This window comes from Hydra viridissima, unplaced genomic scaffold, assembly GCF_058129835.1.
Source record: "Hydra viridissima isolate aposymbiotic clone 2 unplaced genomic scaffold, HvirCarnegie_v1 scaffold_10, whole genome shotgun sequence".
NCBI lineage: Eukaryota > Metazoa > Cnidaria > Hydrozoa > Anthoathecata > Hydridae > Hydra > Hydra viridissima.
The window spans coordinates 14,669,036-14,692,450 of record NW_028324309.1 but is presented as its reverse complement, the minus strand read 5'-3'; the positions used below and the strand labels follow the sequence as shown (position 1 = coordinate 14,692,450).

The 23,415-nt window shown below is 31.0% G+C and overlaps 2 protein-coding genes and 1 pseudogene across 3 annotated transcripts; all 3 read right to left on the bottom strand.

Annotated features, from left to right (window-relative positions):
• Positions 1-53: 53 nt before the first annotated feature.
• LOC149883261 (uncharacterized) lies at positions 54-1,088 on the bottom strand. Its single transcript, XM_090101038.1, has one exon. The coding sequence runs from the start codon at positions 1,086-1,088 to the stop codon at positions 54-56; it is 1,035 nt and encodes a 344-aa protein (XP_089957164.1).
• Positions 1,089-2,651: 1,563 nt separating this feature from the next.
• Positions 2,652-8,856, bottom strand: LOC145184690 (uncharacterized; annotated as a pseudogene). Its single transcript, XR_016456665.1, has 10 exons — positions 7,140-8,856; positions 6,517-6,526; positions 5,358-5,568; positions 4,825-4,995; positions 4,535-4,606; positions 4,112-4,390; positions 3,759-3,955; positions 3,517-3,581; positions 3,256-3,362; positions 2,652-2,933 (listed from the first exon to the last, which is right to left on the bottom strand). The product of XR_016456665.1 is annotated as an uncharacterized LOC145184690 (transcript).
• Positions 8,857-13,172: 4,316 nt separating this feature from the next.
• Positions 13,173-16,655, bottom strand: LOC145193466 (zinc finger MYM-type protein 1-like). Its single transcript, XM_090101037.1, has 4 exons — positions 16,490-16,655; positions 15,299-16,388; positions 13,388-13,464; positions 13,173-13,246 (listed from the first exon to the last, which is right to left on the bottom strand). Exons 1-4 carry the CDS (start codon positions 16,653-16,655, stop codon positions 13,173-13,175), a joined length of 1,407 nt encoding a protein of 468 aa, XP_089957163.1.
• Positions 16,656-23,415: the final 6,760 nt, after the last annotated feature.

Genomic DNA, 23,415 nt, shown 5'->3' with positions numbered 1-23,415 from the left:
TCCTGATGGCTGATATCAGGAGTGCAGTCAAGAATCACTGCAAAATACTTTGCCTACTTAATTCTAGCAATAATTTCCTGTAGAACAGCTTGGCCTATAGTATCAATAATTTCATCTTGTATGGTCTTGCCTAAATAATGATCATGAATGTCTTTGTTAATAATTTTCTGTATATGATCTTGCATAACTGGATCAAATTTTCCTAGCAATTCAATGACGCCTAGAAAATTGCCATTATGTGGATTTCCAATTTGTTCTTCAGACCCACGAAATGCCAAGTTCCTCTCTGCCAAAAACTGTACAGAAGCAACAAGTTGCTCAAAGACTTGATTCCAGCGTTTTGTTTCCTGTCTTATTAATTTTTCATTTAATGTATCAACAGTTAATCCAGTAGATAACCTTTGCTGCAGTTCATAGCAAATAAGTGTACATTGCAAATGTTTTTTTGATTTTTCATGATCCTCTAATCTTGTATGAATATTTGACCAGCTGTCAAATCCAGAAGTAGCAAGTGCAGAATCAGAATTTGTGTCAAAAAGTTTGCAATAGTAACAGTAAACTTTATCAAATGATTCAGAATATATTAGCCATGGTCGTTCTATAACTTCCCCATTTTTTAATTTTCTTTTACAATGAAATTTCGAAAAATGTAACCCTTTTTCATTTTGCGGAAAATTTTCTACAGTGATCTTAGGGGGTCCTTCGTTCACTAAATAATCTCTGACATTTTGATTTATTTTATTTGGCCATGTAGCAGGGTCATCTTTTATCTTTAAAATATCACATAGTGCTGGGTTTGAATTTTCTTCTCTTGATTCTGAAATATCCTCATTATCCTTGTGTGTGTTAACAGATATATTTATACATAATTCAGATGTATTTTGTTGAGCATTACATCCAGAAAGAAAACTACTACTACCTTCTGATGTAATTTCTTTAGAAATATTTGTTTCAATGTCGTCTGACTCGACTTGTTTGTCTGATTTTTCAGTTTCAAACAGATCTACTGATTTACTCAAATATTTATCTAACGCACCTTTTTCTTTTTCTGCTTCAGTTTTCTTTACCTTAGCTAAGGTTCTCTTCATGTTACCACTTAGATATTTTCTACCGACGTCCCTTTGTCTTTTACTCATATTTTGGCTTGTGTTCTTCAAAACTAAAAACTTATCTCTTTTTTTACTACTAAATTGCACAATAAAATAAAATAGTTTAATTAAACAGTTTAATTAAACTATTTTATTTTATAAGATTATTTTTTTTTTTTTTAAGAGTCTTAAAATTATCCAATAAAATTTATATTGTCTTAAATATAAAATATTTACTGAAAAGCGAGAAAAGTTTGCGTTAAACAAAAGTAAATAAAACTAATAGTAAACAAAATGAAAAATAATTATAGCATAAACAAACAAAAAATATATTACAAACATTTCAAAAGTAAATACAGCTTAATCTTTAACAATATAAAAGCTGCCGCCATGTTCATTGCTTGCCTCGTGAATTTTCGGAAATAAGTACTTCTGGAACTTTCGAAAGTAGATTGGAAAATAATATATTTTATACCATATACCGCAATAACTAAGATAAACTAAAAATAACAATAGACGTTACCATGCGCATTAAACGTTCAGCGTTAACTGTACGAATTATATTAAGATTGATAGAAATTTATAAAAAAAAATTACTGCCATTTATAATGATATGCTATAAATTGCGGGGCCCCTACCAAGCGCGGGCCCTATTTGGAGCAATCGGTCAAATCGGCCTAAGACCGGCCCTGAACAAATCTAATAACACCCCAGTCACTAACTGCATTACATAAGTAATAAAACTATAACAGTATTAATATTTTTATAAAGCAATTGTAACTTTTAAAGTTCATTCATTATTCAAACAACATTAGTAATTCCAAATTTTAATCAAAGTAAAAAAACATCTAAAAAAATAAAGTGGATAGTCAAATATTATTAAAAACTTCATGAACTTCTATAAATACACTTAAACAACTTTATAAAAACGTACTTTATAAAAAGTTTAGCATTATGAAAAACGTTGCTTACAGTCCGTAAAAACGCGCGCTAATTTAAAAATCAACCAATAAAAAAGTGCTTTTCTACTTTAATTAAAATTTGGGGTTAATTATGTTGTTTGAACTAAGAATGAATTGAGCCCCTGAGATGGATAGTGAAATAAGTCCCTCATATCTAGTTTTGAGATACAGAGGCATTTAGTAGACATCATATCATAAATCATCAAACTGTTTTAGAGGAAGTTTCTCTGGCTAATTGAACTGTTAATAAGTTCCCCCAACTATTTACTGAACTTTTATGTATTTTCTGTTATTAACTTGAATGTCATAAGGGCCTAAAATTACCATAAGGGACTTATACCACTCTGCCTTGATAATGCTTCTGATGAAATGGAATGGTTTTTAGTATAAGTCATACCCCAGCCAACATTTCAACGTTGATATGACGTTGATTCAACGTTGATTTACGGACGTTGATTTAAGCGTTATTTGGAAACAAAATATCGACGTTGAAATATCAACGTTGATTCAACGTTGAAATATCAACGTTGATTCAACGTTAAAAAATCAACGTTGAACTGACGTTACGTTTTATGAACTTTCGAAAGATAATACCTTAAAACATTTACTAAAATGTATTTGTATTAAAAAATGGGGGTAATTTCTTTCTCTTTTTCACCACTACCTTCGCTTTCGTCTGACTCCACGTCACCCTCTACTTCACAGTCGTCGTCATTTTGATTTTCTTTATCACCTACTTCAAGAACTTCTTCATCTTCTGCTTTGTGGTTGCAGGATTTCCGTTTACCTCCATTAAAACGATAAGGAGCATATTTCAAGCAGGAGGCTATAAACGTCCGAGTCTCTTTGTCTGTAGCTTTTGCATCACAACGCTTAATCGATTCTAGAAAATAAATGCAAAAATATTCAAATTTGGTGAAGTGAATAAAATTTTAGAGAAAGGAAAAAAGAAAATCTTCCATTCACATTATTTTATACGAACTCATGAAGCTTACAATTTTCATGTAGTCGTAAACAGATTCATTTTATTTTTTGATGAACTTGTGCATGGAAAGTTTTACATCTATTTTATGTGAATTCAACTAAGTTTGTTTATTTTCAACAGGCAGCCAATAAAAAATAGTATACAAAAAAGTTTTTAATAAAACAATATAGATATTCATCTTGCCTAATTTTTAACATTTAAAATCTAAATAATATCCTACCAACTATAGCTTTATAAATATTCAACCCTTCCATAGGTAATTTCACAGTTTCTTTTCCTTTCGAACCAACCAAATTAAACTTAGATTGAAGTCTGTTTGTCATTAGCCTTAAAATAAAAGAATTGATATATAACGTTGGCAACAAAAATTAAACATGCCAAAAGAGATTTTCAACATTTTAAAATCTTTCTAAAAATAAAAAATCGTTGGATTTATTTTTCTTTACAAAACTAGTATTATTGATTAAAGAAATGTTTTAACCTGTTTATCATATTTGTAACACTTTTCTTTCCATTGCTACCGCCAATGGAAGATAGCTGCCTCACCTGATATAAAAATAGAATACAAAATAATATCTCTATGAACAATGTGGCAATCTTGCACAATAGAAGATCTAAATTTTCAATGGACATTTTTGGTAACATCCGCCCAATACCCAAGATATAAATAACGTCCACCCAATGACTTTAATCAATAGTACATTTTAATGAAAAATAACTTACAAACTTTTTAAGAACTTTTTTATTAGCTCCAAGTTTTCGATCAAATTAATATAGAGCATTAACATCATCAAATTGTGTTAATATCTCTATTTTGGCATCTTTCATTCCAGTGTCATTAATTGTGTCTAATTTTTTAGAAATTTCATTCATTTGCAAGGTTATTTGGGCTAACTTCCGTAATACTTTATGTTGAAATCCTAAGTTGAAAAGAAACATTATTTATAAATTACTTAAAGTATTAAGTAATTAATTACTTAAAGTGTTAAATTTTCAAAAGTATGCCAACCTGGGTCTAAAAAGAAGTGAGATAATATAAAAATCTTTAAAAAAAAAATTATTTTAAATAAACCTACCATTATCTTCAAGATTTTTTGAGCTAATTAACTCATCCCGAGCACATGCAGAATCTCTTCTATAGTAACTGTTGTAGGTTTGAGGAATACCAGCAGAAAGATTGGTAAATGAGCTTTCTGATATATTATTAGTGGAATGATTGTTTAATGTTTGTTTGAGTCCGGAAAAACCTCCACATATAGAAGAGGTAGTAATTGATTTAAAGGATATTGGTATATTAGCTGATAAAGCAGTGAGTCCAGAATAACCACTAGCTATAGAAGAGGTTGCAGTATAACCTTTAAAAACCAATTAAACATTAAAAAAGCTTAACATAAAACTTACTATAGTGAACACCATTAATATGGTATTTTGAAGGTCTAAAAATTAATTTAAATGATTTAAAATAAAAGTTAAAACAATAGCACTGAGGAAAAAGGTACCAGATGATATTTTTAGACTTGAATTATTCCTCGTTGCTTTTTGTGGAATATCTATATTTGGCATACAGGTTCCTAAGAAAGAAGGAAGGAAAATAACTAATTGCTGTTTTTTTTGTTGTTTTTTTTATTGAAAAAGAACAACCTTGTTTATTTTATATTTTTTTTTTTGAAAAAAGAAACAAAACAAAAAAAAACAAAACAAAACAAAAACTTAAATAACATCAAGAATAATGCTATCGATAATATGGAAAGATATTAGAATGGTGTTATAAATAATATATTCTTTTTACTTGTTTTCATTTTAGGTGGAATTGGCATTGGAATAGACTTTTCTGCTAACTTATTATTTCCATATCTTCTTTCAGATGAGCTGGTACAACTCTTAATTGTCATTTCATTGTTATCCAATTCTCCAGCTGTCACATTATCTCCATACTCTTCACATACTTCTTTGTCATCATCTAGGATGGAAATAATTTATGTTTACAATATGAAAGGCTTATTTTAAGAAACAAAAAAAAAAGGATGACTTCTTAATCCCAAATAATTTTAATGAGCACTCATTAAATGTATGAAAAGACCTAGAAATATTTTGAACATATAACTTTAACAAATTTATTTTAGAAAGAGATATAGGTGAAGTGCCTTAAGAGTATAGTGGATTTTTATTTGATTCATGGCAAATAGTGCAAATAATTTAGTAGAATTGAAAGAACACTTAAATAATATATGTGTGTAAATATTGTGAATATAAATAAATAGAGAGATGTTAAATTCATTATATTAAAAGACTATCATTTAATAATAATAAATCCTTAATTACCAATTAGCTTTTTTTATTTCAGTTTGAATTGATACCAATCATCGTTGGATTAGACATTTTTTTCAGTGATGACTCCACATTTCTATTGGGCCAAAATACTTTGTCACACTTTACCCAGTTTGATGGAAGAGTCTGCTCAAATTCCTCTATTGAGCCATCCTTTGCATATTCGAACCAAACTGCTCTGGTCCAAGACATTTTGTTCGTCACACTCACAAATCTATAAAAAATAATTTAGGAAAATATAATAGTAAAATGAATAGGTAAAATAAACTATCAAAATAAATGTGTAAAAAATGCATTATTATAGGTTTCAAAGTTATTTGTTTTCTTTTAACTAATATTACTAGTATTATCATTTATTTAGTACTATCATTTTTATATTTATTTGTTATTATTATTATTATTTCAATTATTACTACAACATATGTTATAACATAATATGTACATATATATATATATATATATATATATATATATATATATATATATATATATATATATATAAACGATTTATAAAAAAGGATCTGATTCTTAAGAAAGTATGTGGTATTCCATATAATAATGGGTATGTGTTAGTGCCATTACACCACAATGTAAATGTTTAAAGTATTTATCATTAAATAAAATTTATCTTTATAATAAAAGTTCCATAAATTCTTTGATATAAACTCTTTGATATAAATTCATAAATTCTTTGACATAAATTTTTTGATAAGAAATTCCAGTAATGGTTATAAGTAGTATGTAAATATTGAAATATTTTTTATTTGAGATGAAGAGCTGTTTTATTGCAGCACATTAATAATGGTGGATGTCTGACTTTTCAAATTTTTATTTGGTATGATTAGCTGGTATGCATTTATTTAAATGAGCAATTTGTCTGGAAAAAACTTTAACTATTGGTATTTTAACATTGTCAATATGTCTGACTTCCTTATTTTTGACTGGTATAAATGAGTATTTTTTATTATCCATCCATACCAGAATCCATACGAAAAAGCAATTTTAAGGTTTGGTAAATTTATTTTTTGTTTTAGTGTGTGTATATATATATATATATATATATATATATATATATATATATATATATATATATATATATATATATATATATATATATATATACACACTAAAACAAAAAATAAATTTACCAAACCTTAAAATTGCTTTTTCGTATGGATTCTGGTATGGATGGATAATAAAAAATACTCATTTATACCAGTCAAAAATAAGGAAGTCAGACATATTGACAATGTTAAAATACCAATAGTTAAAGTTTTTTCCAGACAAATTGCTCATTTAAATAAATGCATACCAGCTAATCATACCAAATAAAAATTTGAAAAGTCAGACATCCACCATTATTAATGTGCTGCAATAAAACAGCTCTTCATCTCAAATAAAAAATATTTCAATATTTACATACTACTTATAACCATTACTGGAATTTCTTATCAAAAAATTTATGTCAAAGAATTTATGAATTTATATCAAAGAGTTTATATCAAAGAATTTATGGAACTTTTATTATAAAGATAAATTTTATTTAATGATAAATACTTTAAACATTTACATTGTGGTGTAATGGCACTAACACATACCCATTATTATATGGAATACCACATACTTTCTTAAGAATCAGATCCTTTTTTATAAATCGTTTTTTGAAATGTACATTATGATGAAGAAAATATATATGTAACATCTTAGAACAACACGGATGATCAAAAAACCCATCCAAATCAGATATCTTAAAAATATAGCATTCTAAATCATTACCAATTAAATTATTTATGCGAGCAACTTTTTCTCCACGAATGAAAAACCATCTATTTTTATTCCTAATTGAAATTTTAGTTTTTGTTTGTTGTTTGCTTTGTCTTACACAACAATTCTCTAATTCCTCTATTCTTTTTGTCAACTGTGACAAAGGACTCTGTGCCTTACGCACATACGATTTCAGAATACCTAGATAGTTTTCAAATGGAAAAGCAGATATATCTTGCAAGCTACAGCTATGGTTTACCACATCTTCATATAGATGTGTCAAACTATGAACATTATAAGTAACAAATTCTTGACCATAAAGAAAAGATGACTGATCTACAAACCATTCCAAGAGCTCTTTTGCATACAAAAATAACTTATTATCACTCAAAAGATCATTATTAATCATTATGCTTGTAGCAATTGATAAGCTTAGGAAATGTGCATATATTTCTTGAGATACCACATTTTTCAAAACAACCATACCAGTATATAAAAGAAAATTTTTGAACTCAGTGGCTTTCCAGCGTTTAAACTCATCAATCCCTCTTGGTTGTCTTGCAAACTCACTAGGCAATTTTCCTGATAATTCTCTAAGTTTTTCTGAAATGATTGTTTTTTAAACCTCAGATATTTTGCAGGATCTTTTTCCTTTGTTGAAAAAAATTAAAATTCTTTTAGTTACTCCTAAATAAACTAAATGCATAATATCTAAAACAAAAGATGTAACACATGGTATATTATATTTAGCTAGGGTGCAAAAAGATTTTTGGTGTTTTTTGTAATTGTATAGGTTGAATTCTCTATCATTTCTCAGAGTATATCCTGACCCCAAAAAAACTTGTCTGTGATTAATTTGTACATCATGAATAGTACATCGCTCACAAGAATCATATCCATTATGGCTTATTATTGACTTCAAAAATTGTCGAGCTGGAGCATCACAACAAAATAGTTTAAGAGAAACTAAGTAATGTTTTTCTTGAGTTTTGATTCCATTCTGTAACAAAATTGATAACTCATTTACAAAATCAAACATAAAGCTCTCTTCAGTTGAAGGTTTGCCCTTACCACAGAAAATAGCTACAGCAAATGGTTGGATATTTGAAAATGAGCAAAGTATGGGCCATAAAGTTACTGATGTGCTTTTAAATACTGGTATCCCATCAACATTTACAACTAATTCAATTTTATTAAGTTCTGGAAATTTACTTAAATGTTTCAAAATATTAGTTTCTAAACCAAAATAAATGTAATCGCCACCACACTTTTTTTGCAGAAGAATGTTACTTGGAGTTTTCAATAATGTCCTTACATCTTTTTAAAGTTCCACATGGCCATTCTTTCTCAAAAGACAAAGAAGTTGATTAGTTGCAGAATGTGAAGTTTGATTTACGACAACCCATTCTGCTAATTCTTCACATAGATTTCCATTATTTATTGTTTCATCTATGTCATCTATAAAGTTCCCAAGATTAGAAGAATCAGATTCAGAACTACCAGAGTCATGACTGGAATCTGAGTCATAATCTGCCACTATTTCTTCAACATCCTCAATATTTTGCTCATTTTGCTCATTGGAAATAATCCCATAATCTGAAATATTTATTTGTCTATAATTTTTTTCTATGATACTTTCTGGCTCAGTAACTAAATCAATTACTGCTTTATTAATTTTTCTCCATCGTGTTATCCGTGATGACATTATTAAATACTTTTATTCCTACATACATAGATACATACATAGATATATATATATATATATATATATATATATATATATATATATATATATATATATATATATATATATATATATAATATATATATATATGTATGTATGTATGTATGTATGTATGTATGTATGTATGTATGTATGTATGTATGTATGTATGTATGTATGTATGTATGTCAATAAATACGAGTTCTCTCAATACTAATTTATCGTTATTATCGTTATAGCATTTTTAGCTTTAATTACAAACCAAAAAAATATGTTTGCAATTAAAGCTGTGTAAGATAATGCTACATAAAAAACATGAATTCTTTTCAATAATCATTACAAGTATTAACATTGCATTAGTGTTAAAGTTAGTCGTAACGAAAGCGCTAATATTCGCCATTTTTTCAACGAGATGAAAAAGTGGAAAGTAATTATTTAGAAATTAAACATGGTTTTCACCGCTGCTTAAATTTTTAAATTTTAAACTGTTCATTTGAATGTTGATCATACCGGAAATTACGATATAGCAATCAAGAAATAAAAACCAGGTCTTTAACTATGACATTTAAATTGTTTTTAAATTCGTCATCGCGATGAAAAAATGGCGAATATTTGCGCTTTTGCATTTTTAAATTTTTCAGATTGAGTTTAGAGTACATTAAGTTGGTCTAAAAGTATTGTTTCTTATACGTTTTCTTATTTTTAAACGAAGATCTTTCTTAATATGTAAAAAAAATAGGGGAATGCGAAAGTAAAATTCCAACGTTGAAATTTCGACCTTGCTTCGACGTTGACACGACGTCGTTTGCTTGCTGGGACAAAACGTGCATTTTTCAACTTATATATTGTGTTGAAATGATAAAAAAAAATGTAAACAGTTGTCTACTATTGAATATTTTATTTACTGAATAATTAATTCACTTTAAAAATTTTTATATCTGTCAGTATCTAGCTTACAAACAAAAGTTTTTACTTTAAATGCAACTTATTCATTAAAAACTTAATACATAGAAAATAATGAAAACATGAAAAGATTATATCTGTCAGTATGTAGCTTACAAACAAAAATTTTTTACTTTTCAATGCAACTTGTTCATTAAAACAATTAAATACATAGGAAATAATAAACACATGAAAAAATTATATCTATTTGTTGCTTATAAACAATAGTCTTTACTTTCAATATGCAACTTATTCATTCATCATCTTTTGAGCCTGATAAGGTTTTCTTTAGTGTATCGTAACCATTGTATTTTAAGCCAATTGACAGGTTTTTTCAGGTTTTTTGCATCCTATTTGTGATATTTTTCAATAAACTTTTCACAGAAAATAACTCTGACTAGGACATAACTTTCAAGTAAAAAGGTTATTTCTTCTTAGACTCTATTATACCTTCATACCAGTCATCTGGATCATAAATAGGTCTTGACTTGATGTATGCTTCTATTACACCGAAATCTTCATCAATTGGCAGAAAAGAATGTCCGCTCACCATGAACTTGTGATCAATAACTTTGATGTTGTGGTGATCCTGTTGTAAAAAGTGCATAAAAGCTACAGCTGTTTTTATGCTCCTGTTTTGTCTACCACAACAATCACTGAACATTACAATGTGTTGGGCTTCAGCAGGAACAACTTGCTTTATATGGTACAGCACACAAGATGATATTTCTTCTGTGCCCCGGGATCCTATGGTGTTATTCCAAGCATACATAAAACCAGAGCCAGAAGATATTTCATGACAACCGAGATTACAAACATATTTCGTTTGTAGTATGCAATGGACACAGATAATTTAGGAAAAGGTAATGCTTTTTGTAGATCAAAAGATAGTCCATAGACATTTGAGTTTTCTTTGCATTTTTCCATAAGATCTTTTAAAGCATTCCTTGCAGCTTCAGCCTTTCTTAAATGAACTTCATGTTCACTTTCAGTCCTCTTTTTTGCTCAGGGTCATTTTCACTATCAATTTTTATCTTATACAAATCATAATTTGTCTTTGTGTGGATGATTAAAGTGCAGGTTGAAGTGTGTTAAATATTTTACGATACATAGACTCAGTCACTGGGTTATCTATGCCATTAACTTTACAGTGTTCCAAGTATAAAGGAAACATTGCCCTTGTGTTTAATTCTGGTGAAAGGTTTTTTCTATTGGGTTTGTGTTGTCGTGTGTAGTGACATTGTACACTTGGAAAACTTGAGATATGGTCACATACAAGTTTCACTGCATCTTCCCTAGTTTTATTAGCTGGAGTATGTTGTCCTCTCTTATCGCTTCCAGGTTCAATCCCCTGTACTTCCTTCTCAAGCAGCCGCTGTAAACGACCATTTGATACTTCAAAAGTTTTCAAAAAAATTGCTTTCAAACTTTCTGTGTTATTGCTTCATCATGTTCTTTAAACTTTAAGAAGTACTTTACTGATTGTTTTCTTTGCCATACACCCTTTCGCGGACAATTTGTGGAGGGCTTGCTCTGGTGACAAATACCAAGAAGGAAGGCATTCTGTGTGCTGTAGGAGCCTGTCTTATAAAAACTTTCAAATAATTTCTTCGTTCTTTCTTTAACTTTCTTATTGCATTTCATTTTGCAATTGCAAGGGATGTTTTCAAATACTTTTTTTTTTTAACTGTCTTACCTTTTATGTTGTTGTTCTGCTCACCTGAGTTTCTTACCCTTTTGTTTTTCACTTTTCAAGATTCTCCCTTGATTCTTTTACAAAATATCTTTTCTGGTCTTTTTTTCCTTGTTGAGTCAGAAGTTGAAGTCAGAAGTTGAGTATCACCTACACCAGCTGTTGAAGTTGAAGGTCCGCCTCCATCTGAGTGTTTCCATCTATTGTGATCATCATCCTCTGGTCTTTCTGAAAACAAAAAACAAATTGTTGTACTGACAACTTATATGCAACCCATCAAACATTATGCCTACTATTATTGCATATTGCATAGTGTAATGGTGCCATCAACTCAATAATAAAGCTTAAAAAGTTATACTGGTGTAATGTCTGGTATAAGATTTCATAAATTTCCTTCAAGTTCAAATAATTTAACAGAAGACTCTTTCAGTTACAACTGGCGTTTCAACTGATAAGAGCTAAGCTAGTATAATTTTTCTAATGAATTGTGTTTCAAAGGATCTAGCAAGTAAACTAGTAAGTTATTAACAATAAATCAATATAACTGAATGTAACATGCATTCATAGTATTCCCACTCTTAGGCCTGTAACGGGTGATTACTAAAAATCTGGACAAAACTAAACATAAAATAACTTTTAATCTAGAAGACCTATTTTATTGTTTTAAAAAGAATAAAATAGCAAATTTATTATAATTTTAATAAAAACGTTTATCTTAATTCAACAAGACCTTGTCTTCTAATTGTGCCGAGTCTTCTGCTAGTAGACTCTGCCAAGCATTGTACCAGCTCTTTGTCGAATTTCTTAAAACAGTAAATTATTCTAGAGCGTAGTTGATCCAAATTTTCTGCCTGCCAACCATTTTTGTAAACATCTCCTTTGATACAAGACCAAAAATCCTCAATACAACGACATTCAGGCATATTTGGAGGGTTTTCACTTTTTGTTACAAACTTTATACGATTTTCATTCAAAAACTTAACAGCTTTGTTTGAGTAATGGGCACTTGCTAGATCAGGCCAGAATATGTATTTGGTATTTTTTGGAAGCTGTTTGATGTGTGGTAATAGTTTTTTAGTCAAACATTCATCAACATAAATATGCTGGTTAATAGCTGTTCCAGACTGTACAATGTATGGAGTTGATAGGCCAAAAGGCGAAATGACCACGTAAACCAATATTTTTTCTTCAAATTCTTTTTTTTCTTTGAATTTAACATTGCTTGGTGTTAATTCGATGTTACTTGAATAGAAATTATCATTACCATTAATTTGGCTGTTCGAGAGAGTAAAATAAGACTCGTCATCAAGAACCCAAATAAAATCTTTATAATTTTTATAGAGTTGACCACACAAACGTCGGTTTTTTGCTCTCTGGCTCTCAGTTCGACTTGGAATCTTCATTTGTTTTCTTTTTTTTTTATTGATGTTTTGGTTTTCAATGTCTTAGAAATAAGTGACTGAGAACATTTGAACTTTTTTGAAGCTATACGCTGAGAAATGCCACATTTATGGTCAAAAAGCTTGGTAAGTTGACTGATGGCGCTCTTAGTCTTTATTTTCGGCTTTCTACTTCTACCAGTTTGCCTTTCAAATGGTTTATCTTCTTCTAGACGTTAAATAATTCCATTTATAGTCGATCTTGATCAGTTTTCTGCTTCAAAATGAGAAACAGTGAATGATTTATGTTAATCTGAATTTTCTTGATAAAACTGGTAAACACGTTTTCTCTGGAGTTCTTCGTTTGACGTCATTTTTAATACTAAGTTTAAAATACTTATATAAAAGTTAATATATATTTCAAAAGAAGAATAAATTTGCAACATTTTTAAAATTTTTTAAAAATATAAGTATTAGTTGCAACAATTATTTTCCAAAACATAAGCTCAAAAAGTAAACTTACCTTCTTCCAAATCTGAAGGAACATATTCAGATACTGAATCTTCCAGTATGGATGGCTCACTAGATGATTCATCATCACTTTAATTCATTTTTAAAAAAGAAAACTCAATATCCTGTAGCTTATGCAAAAATAATAACATCATACTATATTCCAGAACCGTATCAATCTTGTTTACAGCCAGATTAGGAAATGGCAAAATGGTATAAGTCAAGTTGCTGGCTGCAATAGTGGTATCAGTCCGACTAATAACACTATGGCTGTGAACAAAAGTAGCTGTTTAGTGAGGAGCATAACAAAAAACAGACCCAGCATCATTATCGATTTCATTAGACTAATACCACTCTGCCATGTAATAGAATAAACAAAATGCTAACCATTGGTGACAATAACTCAAAATATTGAAAAAAGTGACTTGTACCAGTATGCATCTCATGGGCTCAATTATAAAAGTTATAAGTGCGTTACAAAAGTAATTACACTAATATAGTATTATTACTTTTATAATGCAGTAAGTTAATAGAGTGTTATTACTTTTGTAGTCTTAAGTTTATTAAATTATATTTTATAACTTTTTCACAAACAAATTTATGTTGATTCGTCCCTTGAAAAAAAAGTACATGGTTTTGCATAAACTAAAATTTTGAAGACAAGACATTTTTCCGGATTTTTCATTTCGCGATCACTTAATTCAACCCTGCCTTGAGAGAAAATTTTTGCTTTTATTTCTTAAACTAGAGCTCATGTCATTTTTAATTTCATTTTCGAATTCAGCAGATGGAAATACATTAGAAATGACTAATTTTGATTCCGAAACAAAATCACTGTTGGGCAGTGTAACATGTAGTATAATGTAGTTATCAAATATATTTTAGCTACTTGTCTAAAAAAAACAACAATGTAGAATTAAGAAAACAAAATATAAATTACCTTTTTTACTCATGATGCCTGCCAATATGCATGTGCAAAAAAATTGAAACACTATTTATAATTGTAATCCATCAAATAAGCTACATTACTACAACTTTTCTAGATGTAGTTGAGAACTTGAAAATTGTAATTAAGAAAAGTAAGATGTAATTAAGAAAAGTAAGATGTAATTAAGAAAAGTAAGATGTAATTGAGAAATACAACATGTAATTTAGAAGTCGCAATATGTAATTAAGAAACACAACATGTACTTAAGAAATCTTAAAATGTAAGTGAGAAACCCAACATGTACTTAAGAAATCTTAAAATGTAATTGAGAAACCCAACATGTAAATAAGAAATCGCAATATGTAATTTGAAAAACAAAAGTTGTAATTAAGTAATCGTAATATGTAAATGAGAATACATTGTTTGTTATTGCAAATTCACAATATAAACTTAAAAGTCATTATAAAAAATCTTCTTGCACATGCATTTAATTAAGTTAATAATACCAAGTTTGGCATTTTTATGCACCAGCAATACAATAATACAGTAATAGAATTGAAAGATCGTTGTGTTATTTGCCAATACACTATGAACAGAGAGTCTGGTATTAAATTGAATGCGTGCAAGCATATGTTTCACCAAATTTGTTTACATCCACTTCTGGAACAATCAAAACCGCCTTGTCCAATTTGTAGACATGAAATACATACAACTGAACAAGTTGAAAGAAAACATTTTTTATCTTTATCGAATGATAGAAGAATATTTATTGAACTTGCTGAGCAAAATGACGATTGGGTAACTCTGGCGAACAGGGCCGGATTAGGACATTTTTAGGCCTGTGGCTGTAAGTATAGGAGGGCCTAATGTGGCGGTAAGGTAGTATAAAAAAAAACAAATATAAATTGTAGCATAATTTATGTACTATTTAGTTAATCAATTAACTTTAAAATAGTTTTTTATATATTGACTTTTCTGGCCTTTTTTGAAGCAAACTTCTTGATCACTACTGTGAAATCTCTTGATCTAACTATGTCACTTTCAATGCATAATAAAGCCAAATCATTTAAGCGAGGTTGTCCCATTGTTGATCTAAGTTCATTCTTAACTCTTTTAAGGACTGAAAAAGATCTTTCTCCAGTACAGTTTGTGACCATAAGAGACAAATAAATTCTCAACACAATGCAGACATTCACAAAGGTATCGGTCAAACTATTCTTAACTAGAAAGGTGTACATTTGCAATTCAACACAATCAGTTTCATTGGGCGGTGACAATTTGGCAAACAGAGAAGTGAAGTGAATAAATTCACCATGACAGTTAGGTTCAACATCTTCAAAACATGTTTCACATACAAATGAAACATGATCTCTCATACCATCATTGGACAAAGATTGTAGATTTTTAAGAAAACCAAACCTTTTGCTGACTGTATCATATGCATTAGCCCTCTGTTTAAGAGCAACTAACAATTGATCAACTATAGGCAAAAAACACTGAACTTTAAACTTATCAGAAGGCGATAACTCTAGATCTTCTGAGTCACCATAATCCCATCCTTGGTTCCTCTTGCGCTTTCGCCTTGATTCACCTTTGTACGAATCGGTACCCAGATCCTTTCCTTCCTTTTCAAATGCTGTGAACTGGCTCCGAAGAGAATGAACAAAATCACCCAAAGAACGAAGCAGTTCCGTAGCGGTGTTGAGATCCATGTCTGCCCCTTGTAAGTAATTGCTAGTGAAATTGAACCTATTCAGAATTTTTGACCACAATTGAACTAGGATACCTGTTTCATGATGACTCATTATATCTTTCAATCCTGCGGCTTTAAGTCGTGTTTCTGGCTTTTGGGACATATCTTGACACATGATATCCAGTGTAGACTTCACTTGCGTATAGCCAACCTGGAGGGAGTGTACAGCATCATAATGTGCTGACCATCTGGTATCAGATAACCTTTTTAAGGTAGGCATATTAAGTGGCTTTAAAACTGCCATCAAACGATTCCAACGAGAGGTGGAGGCAGAAAAAAATACAAACAGCTTATTTACAAAGTCAAAAAACGTTACAGCCTCAGAACAACATCCTAAAGCACATTGACCAACAAGGTTAAGCGAATGAGCACAACATGGTATGTATTCAGCTAAGTTATTATGTTCTTTTATTTTTGCTTGCAGCCATTAAAACGGCCACTCATGTTTGCAGCATTATCGTAGGATTGACCTCGGCAGTCTTTAATTGAAATGCCAGTAATTTCCATAAAATCAAGTAACTTTGTTGCTAATCCTTCCCCAGTGTGCTCTTCTATAGGGATAAATGTCACAAAACGTTCAACTGGTCCTGTAGAAGTCATTTAACGGAATATAATGGTAAGCTGATCTACATGTGAAATATCTGGTGTTGTGTCAACACTAACTGCAAAGTATTTTGCTTCTTTAATCTCAGTTAAAATGTGGTCCAAAACGTCACGACTTAACACATGAATAAATTCATCACATATAGTTGATGACAGATATCACACATGACCTCGGCCTTTGTTCGCTCTTTTCTGAATATGTTCTGCAAGCAATGAGTCAAACTCAGCCACTAGCTCTAAGCAACCTTAATAATTGCCATTGTGGACAGAACCCACAATTTCGTTACTGCCACGGAATGACAACCCACGCGATGCTAACATTTTGATTACGGTAAGAATACGCAACAGTATGTCATTCCAGTACTTTTTCTCTGATTCAAATTGCTCTGTGAGCCTCTTACTAATGTGCTCTCCAGCTTTCCTACGTGTTAAAAGGGTTTCAATTGATTGAATGTGGGTTTCACTTGTTTCATGGCGAGCTAAGTCTCTTGCAGCGTGTTTCCAATCATCATATCCTGATGACATCAAAGCAGATGCTCCAATTCCACATTTTGAATTAAATAATTTACAATGGGCGCAGAAAACTTTACCAGTTGATGGGGAATAGCAAATCCAGTCTCTCTTAATTTTCTCACCATTCACTTTTTCCCGGAAAAAAAGGGACTTTGTACACTGTCGTTTAAACTTAAAAGTGTCACCAGGCAGTACTTTAGTAGACAATTTAAAATCGCTATCCATATGTTGGCATGATAAAAACCCATCTGCACTTTTGCTGAAATACTCACGCAGGTCGTCGGTTATAATCCACTCAGCCACATCGGTGTTGACAGTGTGGGTCGTCAGAGCCAGGGGTAACACTGCTGAGATAGTTGAGACGCTTGAACTTGCTGTAGCTGAGTCTGCAGGGACACTATTAGCACTACCTGGAACTGGTGCTGACATTATTGACATAGTTAGTGAATTTGAACTCGCTCTCGCTGTAGCTGATACCGAGACACTACTTGCAGTATTACAAAACTCAGTCATTTTTTTGTTTTTGTTCAATAATTCATTTAATTGAATCTCATTCTTCTTCTTTTTTTGCATTTTGTTCCAACCGCTCAGGCCGCTCCTTTTCATTTTTTATTTTAATTTTGTAAACGAATGAGCAATGCTGTAATTTTCTGCGGTAACGGAAGTGATCATAAAATAAAATAAAATAAATTTTTTTTTGATGTTTTAATGTTTGAGAACATTCAAGTTTATTTATGTTTCCATCTATGTCCGCACAACTATTAGTTTTTTAAATACACGCTAAAAAATTAACTTCGTGACATAAATTTTCTAATCAAATATGTTTTATAAGAGAGTGCTTTAAAATCATTCACTAATATAATTGTTTTTCCTTTAAAAGGTTTTTACATCAACGAATGTTTTAAAAGCATTCTCTTATAAAACCTATTTAATTAAAAAATTTATGTCACGAAGTTAATTTTTTTAGCGTGTTTTTTAAAAACTGATAGTTGTGCGGACATAGATGGAAACATAAATAACTTGAATGTTCTCAAAACATCTTTATGCGGAAAGATAATTTAAAAAATATTTGCGAATACCAAAATTCCGCCAAATATACGAAGATAGAGATATAGTATATCTCTATTCATTTATTTATTCACAACGCCTCCGCAGCTCCCAATAAATTGATTTAAAAAAACTGAGAAACATAGGAATATTTATCTGGTTTCCTAAAAAAAAAAAAAAAAAGAAATAAAACAAAAAAAAAAAAGTCACGGGCCTTAGGGCCTATTTTTTTTATAAGGGCCTGGGGCTGCAGCCCCATCCGCCCCCGCCTTAATACGGCCATGCTGGCGAAAACTTTAGGTGTCAAACATAAGACAGCATGCAATTGGGTCCAAAGCGGAAATTTAAATTTCATTGGAAGACGTATCGTTACCGCCAAAACCACAAATGGCTTTTTCATTACTTTTTTATTTTATTGATAATATATTATTATTTATTGAAAACCAACCCATATGGTCATCTTTACCAAATTAGGACCCAACCTAAAATCACAAGGTAAACTAAGGCAACAAAACTAAAAATACAAAAAACTTCATCTTACGTTTCTTAATGACAACTTTCAAGTTCCTAATTACATCTTGAAAAGGTGTAGTCACCGCAATAAGTTATACTCATTACGGTATTACGAGTAAACTTGTACTTCGGCATTGGAGAAAAAAACTTCTTCTACATTGCCTAAGTACGAGTATACTCTACGGTGTATCGAAAAACAACTTTTTTTGAATTTGAAATTGTAATAGAGCGGAAAAGTTGCATAATGCTATAAAAAGTAATTGTGACAATTTTTTGTATATATTTTTTGTCTTTTGTCCGCGCTAGGGTTATATTTTTCTTACAAAATCACGTTTTCTGACCTTTTTTATAAAATAAAAATAACAAATTCTATGCATGTACTAGAGTTGTTTTAGAGCTTAAACATTACACAATGACCAGGTTAGAAATGGTTACAACTTTTAAGAAAATATTTTAATGTCTTCAGTTGCCTCTAGAGGGCTGAGTTTTTAAGAAAAAACACTGTTTAATGAGTTTCTGGCAAACAAGCTCTGCAGTCCATAATGTACAATTAAAGTAATGTGGAAAATATTTTTGAAAAATGTTTAAAGTTTAGCTGTAATAAAGTTCAACTATCTGATCCATTTGGATCTGTCTCAAACTGTCTTTTTGTGTTGATAAAAAGGCATTATTTTTTGCGATGCAAGTCTTGCACGAATGAAGCCGTCTCTTTTAGCTAAACCGTAAACTTGATCTGAAGCTTCGATTACAAGTTTTATGCATCTCTCTACTCCATCAGTATGGCATGGAAAATACTGCACATCTGGAAGATAAACATTTGTTAACATTTCAATTAGATTTTCATCTAAAATGTGAGTGGTAATCGGAGGTTCATTTAGTTCACACTTTTTCCAATCAATTAGATCTACATAGTCTTTTGCTTCAAAATTGATTTCTGGTATAGAGAACTTTCGGACTTTGTTTATTTTCATCAATCTTGCTTTCATTATCAGTTGTAATGCCAATTTCCTCACATTTGGGCGAGTATCCAATATCAGGCAAGAACCATGTTTTCTGGATGCGCAAAAAAACCAATTATTTGTATAACTGGATCGATGATACTTTTTATTTCACTAGCGGCATACCTGGATAAACTGATGGTTAGCCATAAATGTCTAGCACCTTCCGTGCACGAGGGATTACATATTATATTGAACCACATTTGGCAGTAAACTTTAATAGCAAACTATTTCTCTCAGCCTGTGTGACGGTTCGCTGCATCCTACATAATACCTCAGTATTCTGTTTGCAGTGGTCACCCACCTGGCATGTTTAAGTTTTCCAGGATTTCGGTTAGCCAAAGCGTTTAGACAATAACCTGTAGATATTGCTTTGCAAATATCAAGTAAGTATTTTTGGTCAGAACTAAGAGGTTTTTTGTCTAGTTTTGGCAATGTGACACTGACAGGAATGTAGTTGGTTATTGGCAAGATATTACACAATTTAATTTCTCTTCCGATTGGTCCAGACCATGTATTTGACAGATAAACCAATGGACAGGTCTTTTTAGTTCTAATTCGAACAAAGCAATAACACCATTAAGAAATCCGGTATTGACAGCTGTCCCGTCACAACCTATGGCAACTAACTTAGATGTATCAATGTTGTTTTGAGTTAAAAATGTTTTTATACTTGTCTTAATGCTTTATCCATGCCCTGATGCAGTCTCTACATCCCCTAGATACTTTGAACCTGGTTCCTGTACTAAAACTACATGTTCTTCTTTTATAGTTTTTTTCTATTTTTCTCCTTGTTTGCATCAATTACTAATGTTGTATCTTTTCTTCCATCAAAATTCAAACCTAACATTTGAATATTTTCATGGTCTAAATGTTGCATTTTAAGTCTGTTTTTCTTTCGTTCTCTTTGAGTCTTGTTTTTATCATTTACTTTAGATTTGTCTCCTTTTGAAATTATGTTTATATCTTCCAACGCAGTCCACGCTGTAAACGCAGCACCTCTGCTTGAAACACCTACTCTATCGCAGGCTTGTGCTAAGGATAGTAATGGTGATCTCATTTGTTCAGTTTTATCTTTTCCGTTCAATTTTCGCTTGCGGTTTTCAGCTGTCTAAATAATCAGCATCTGATTCTGAGTCAGTATTCCAAATCATAGTGTCATCAGAGTCAGAATCTTGAGATATAGATTAAAAACTTGAATTCTGAATGCGGCTTGATGATATTGCTTGAGTTTTAATACCTGCAATAGCTAAATACAGTGTTAATGGGTTAGACAGTAAGGGGCTGTTTACTCTGTTTTTTCTTGCTTCTTTTCCCCGTAATCTTAAAGTACTTTGAATATCGAGTCTTTCCATATACATAATTCTCATAAATCTCTGATCACTGAGAAAATCATGTTCTTTCTTTGGTACCATCTTTACTTTTTCACTGATGCATTTAGAAAGATCAAGGCATTTGCATGCTACAACGTCAAATGAAGTATTTTCTGCATGCTTTGAAATTTTATTATTTTGGACTTCAACTTGTCTGTTTGTTTTGTTTTGTTAACGGACTTCATAATATTTCTATAATTTTGATTGTAATCAAGAAAGATTTTTACAATGCGTTTATGAGACACAGTAGGTATCGATGCTTTTCTCCACAAATTTTCTATTTTGTGCGCCAAATTTTCCGATATTTCTTTCAAAGAAGGTTGTTTTCCACCACTTTCCACTCTCATTTTCTGCATTGAGAAAAGATAACTTAGCATGACATGTTTGTATGTTGGCAAGACATTTTCACGTAATTCTGCTGGTGAACCGAAGATAGGACAAGAAGACTTTTTTCTTGTTGTTACTGCAGCAGAAGACATTTTTGCCATTAAAGTTTTCTTTGATTTCAATCTATTTTAATAAAAAACAGATGTAAATCAGAACAAATAAATTAAAACCTGTACTTTTTGCTCTTTATATCAGTATTTACTAAATAAATCTTTTGATTATAGACATAATTTGTGATAAATAATGCTGATGGTGATGGAAATAAATGACGTAAACAGTGACAAGGCGGTTCTGGCGCATTGACCCTTCCCATAGTTAAGGATGCATAAAAATGGTGAACACTTCATATCATGTTCTTGGACAAAACCAATACTTAAGAGTCGTCTTTAAAAATCAAGAAGAAGTATAAAAATAATCATGTTATTTCTATACCAGTTCTTCAAGATGCCTGTTCTTCTTTATTGCTTTGTTTTGTAATGTCCGATAGCCAAGGTGTGAATTCCGTCTTCTAAGATGAATCTTTTGTCGTCGTTAGCGCTGAGTGCGACTTTGTTGATTTCTTCGGTGTAGACATCGTGATGACGTGATCGGAAGACGTTCATGGTGGTGAGTTTTTCTTGTTTAGTCATTAAGCAGTCACCACAAGGTATTGATAACTTCTTGAAAGTCAAGACCTTCATTCAATTTTTTCAAGACGTAAAGACACAAATGGCCTCAATAAGAAGTGTTACCAAATTGCACTCTTTCACTGTTATAATAAACCGGGCTTTTCAAGTAGTCGACCAGCTCAACAAGAGGAGGCTGAGCATAAGAGTCGAAGCTGTATTTTTTGTCAGCGTCTTTATACCAGCACACCCAATGAAACCCACCAGTGCTTGAATCTCCTGTGTTGACAATTCCACATTCTTTTTTTCATTGTCTTTTTTGATAAATCATCCCTCACAAAAACACCTCGAAAGTTTTTCAATTTTAACTGTTTAGCAGCCTTTATCAATTGAAAGTTAGTTAAAGCTTCATTAGGTAAAACAATTCCTTCTACGTCAATCCATTGAAAGTCGATCATTTTTTTAATTTCTTAAAAAGTTTATCCGAATTTTTTAACAAGCGATTTTCATAGAATAGCACCTAAAAAGGGTATGCTATTAAAGGGTGAGTTAGGTCCGAGTAATAATCCAGCTCCAACAGATTGATAACCTTTTCCAGTTTTAATGAAGAGTCCATCACCGCGAACATTTTTAGTCCATAGGGTGATAAACAATCCTTCTCCACCTAAAGTTTTTATCTTCATTCCTTTTCCATTTTTGCTCATGTAAAAAAGACCTCGCCCAGCGATTTCGTCAACCATAGCAGAGCCGGCAGAGGCTCCAACACCTGAAAGCAAACCAGTGGCAAGAGCAGGAACTACCTTTGTGGCAAGAGTGCTACCTATCATACCTAATAACGGTAAAAGAGCTCCGATGAAACCTCCTTCAACTTTAGAGTTGTGTGCAAGTTGTCTTTTACTCAATTTAAGAGTGACCCCTTTTCTAGCTTCATACGCTTTTTTAATTTTGTTCAATTGCACATTAGTGATAGCGAGAACATGTTTACCGTTCAAGTCTTGATGAGAAAGCTTAATGCTAGTATCGGTTTTATCATGCATGGCTTTTTTAACTTTATCAGATTGGCTCTGCGAGATGTTAATTTTGATGTTTTGATAATTGCTCATTTTTTATGTATTAAAAAATTATTTGTTTCACTTCTCGAATATGATATCGTATTGTAATATCCTCTCCACGAAAATCAACCAAATCTCCATTCTGATCAATCATGCGAGTAACCATTGTTGAAATTTCAAACAGTTTAACAGGAAGATAAATCAAATGCATTGGTCTCTCGATGATTTTATAGCCAGGACTAACATTTGGATAAAAGGAGTAAATGCAA

What these genes read in the sequence shown, in the direction of transcription:
- LOC149883261 (XM_090101038.1), bottom strand. Translation starts at nt 1,088, where the DNA reads ATGAAGAGAACCTTAGCTAAGGTAAAGAAAACTGAAGCAGAAAAAGAA.
- LOC145193466 (XM_090101037.1), bottom strand. Translation starts at nt 16,655, where the DNA reads ATGACTTCTACAGGACCAGTTGAACGTTTTGTGACATTTATCCCTATA. An exon ending in TGCTGCAAACATGAGTGGCC is followed by an intron (nt 16,389 to 16,489) that starts GTTTTAATGGCT and finishes AATGTGCTTTAG; the next exon opens with GATGTTGTTCTGAGGCTGTA. An exon ending in TCCTTCAGATTTGGAAGAAG is followed by an intron (nt 13,247 to 13,387) that starts GTAAGTTTACTT and finishes TTTTAAACTTAG; the next exon opens with TATTAAAAATGACGTCAAAC.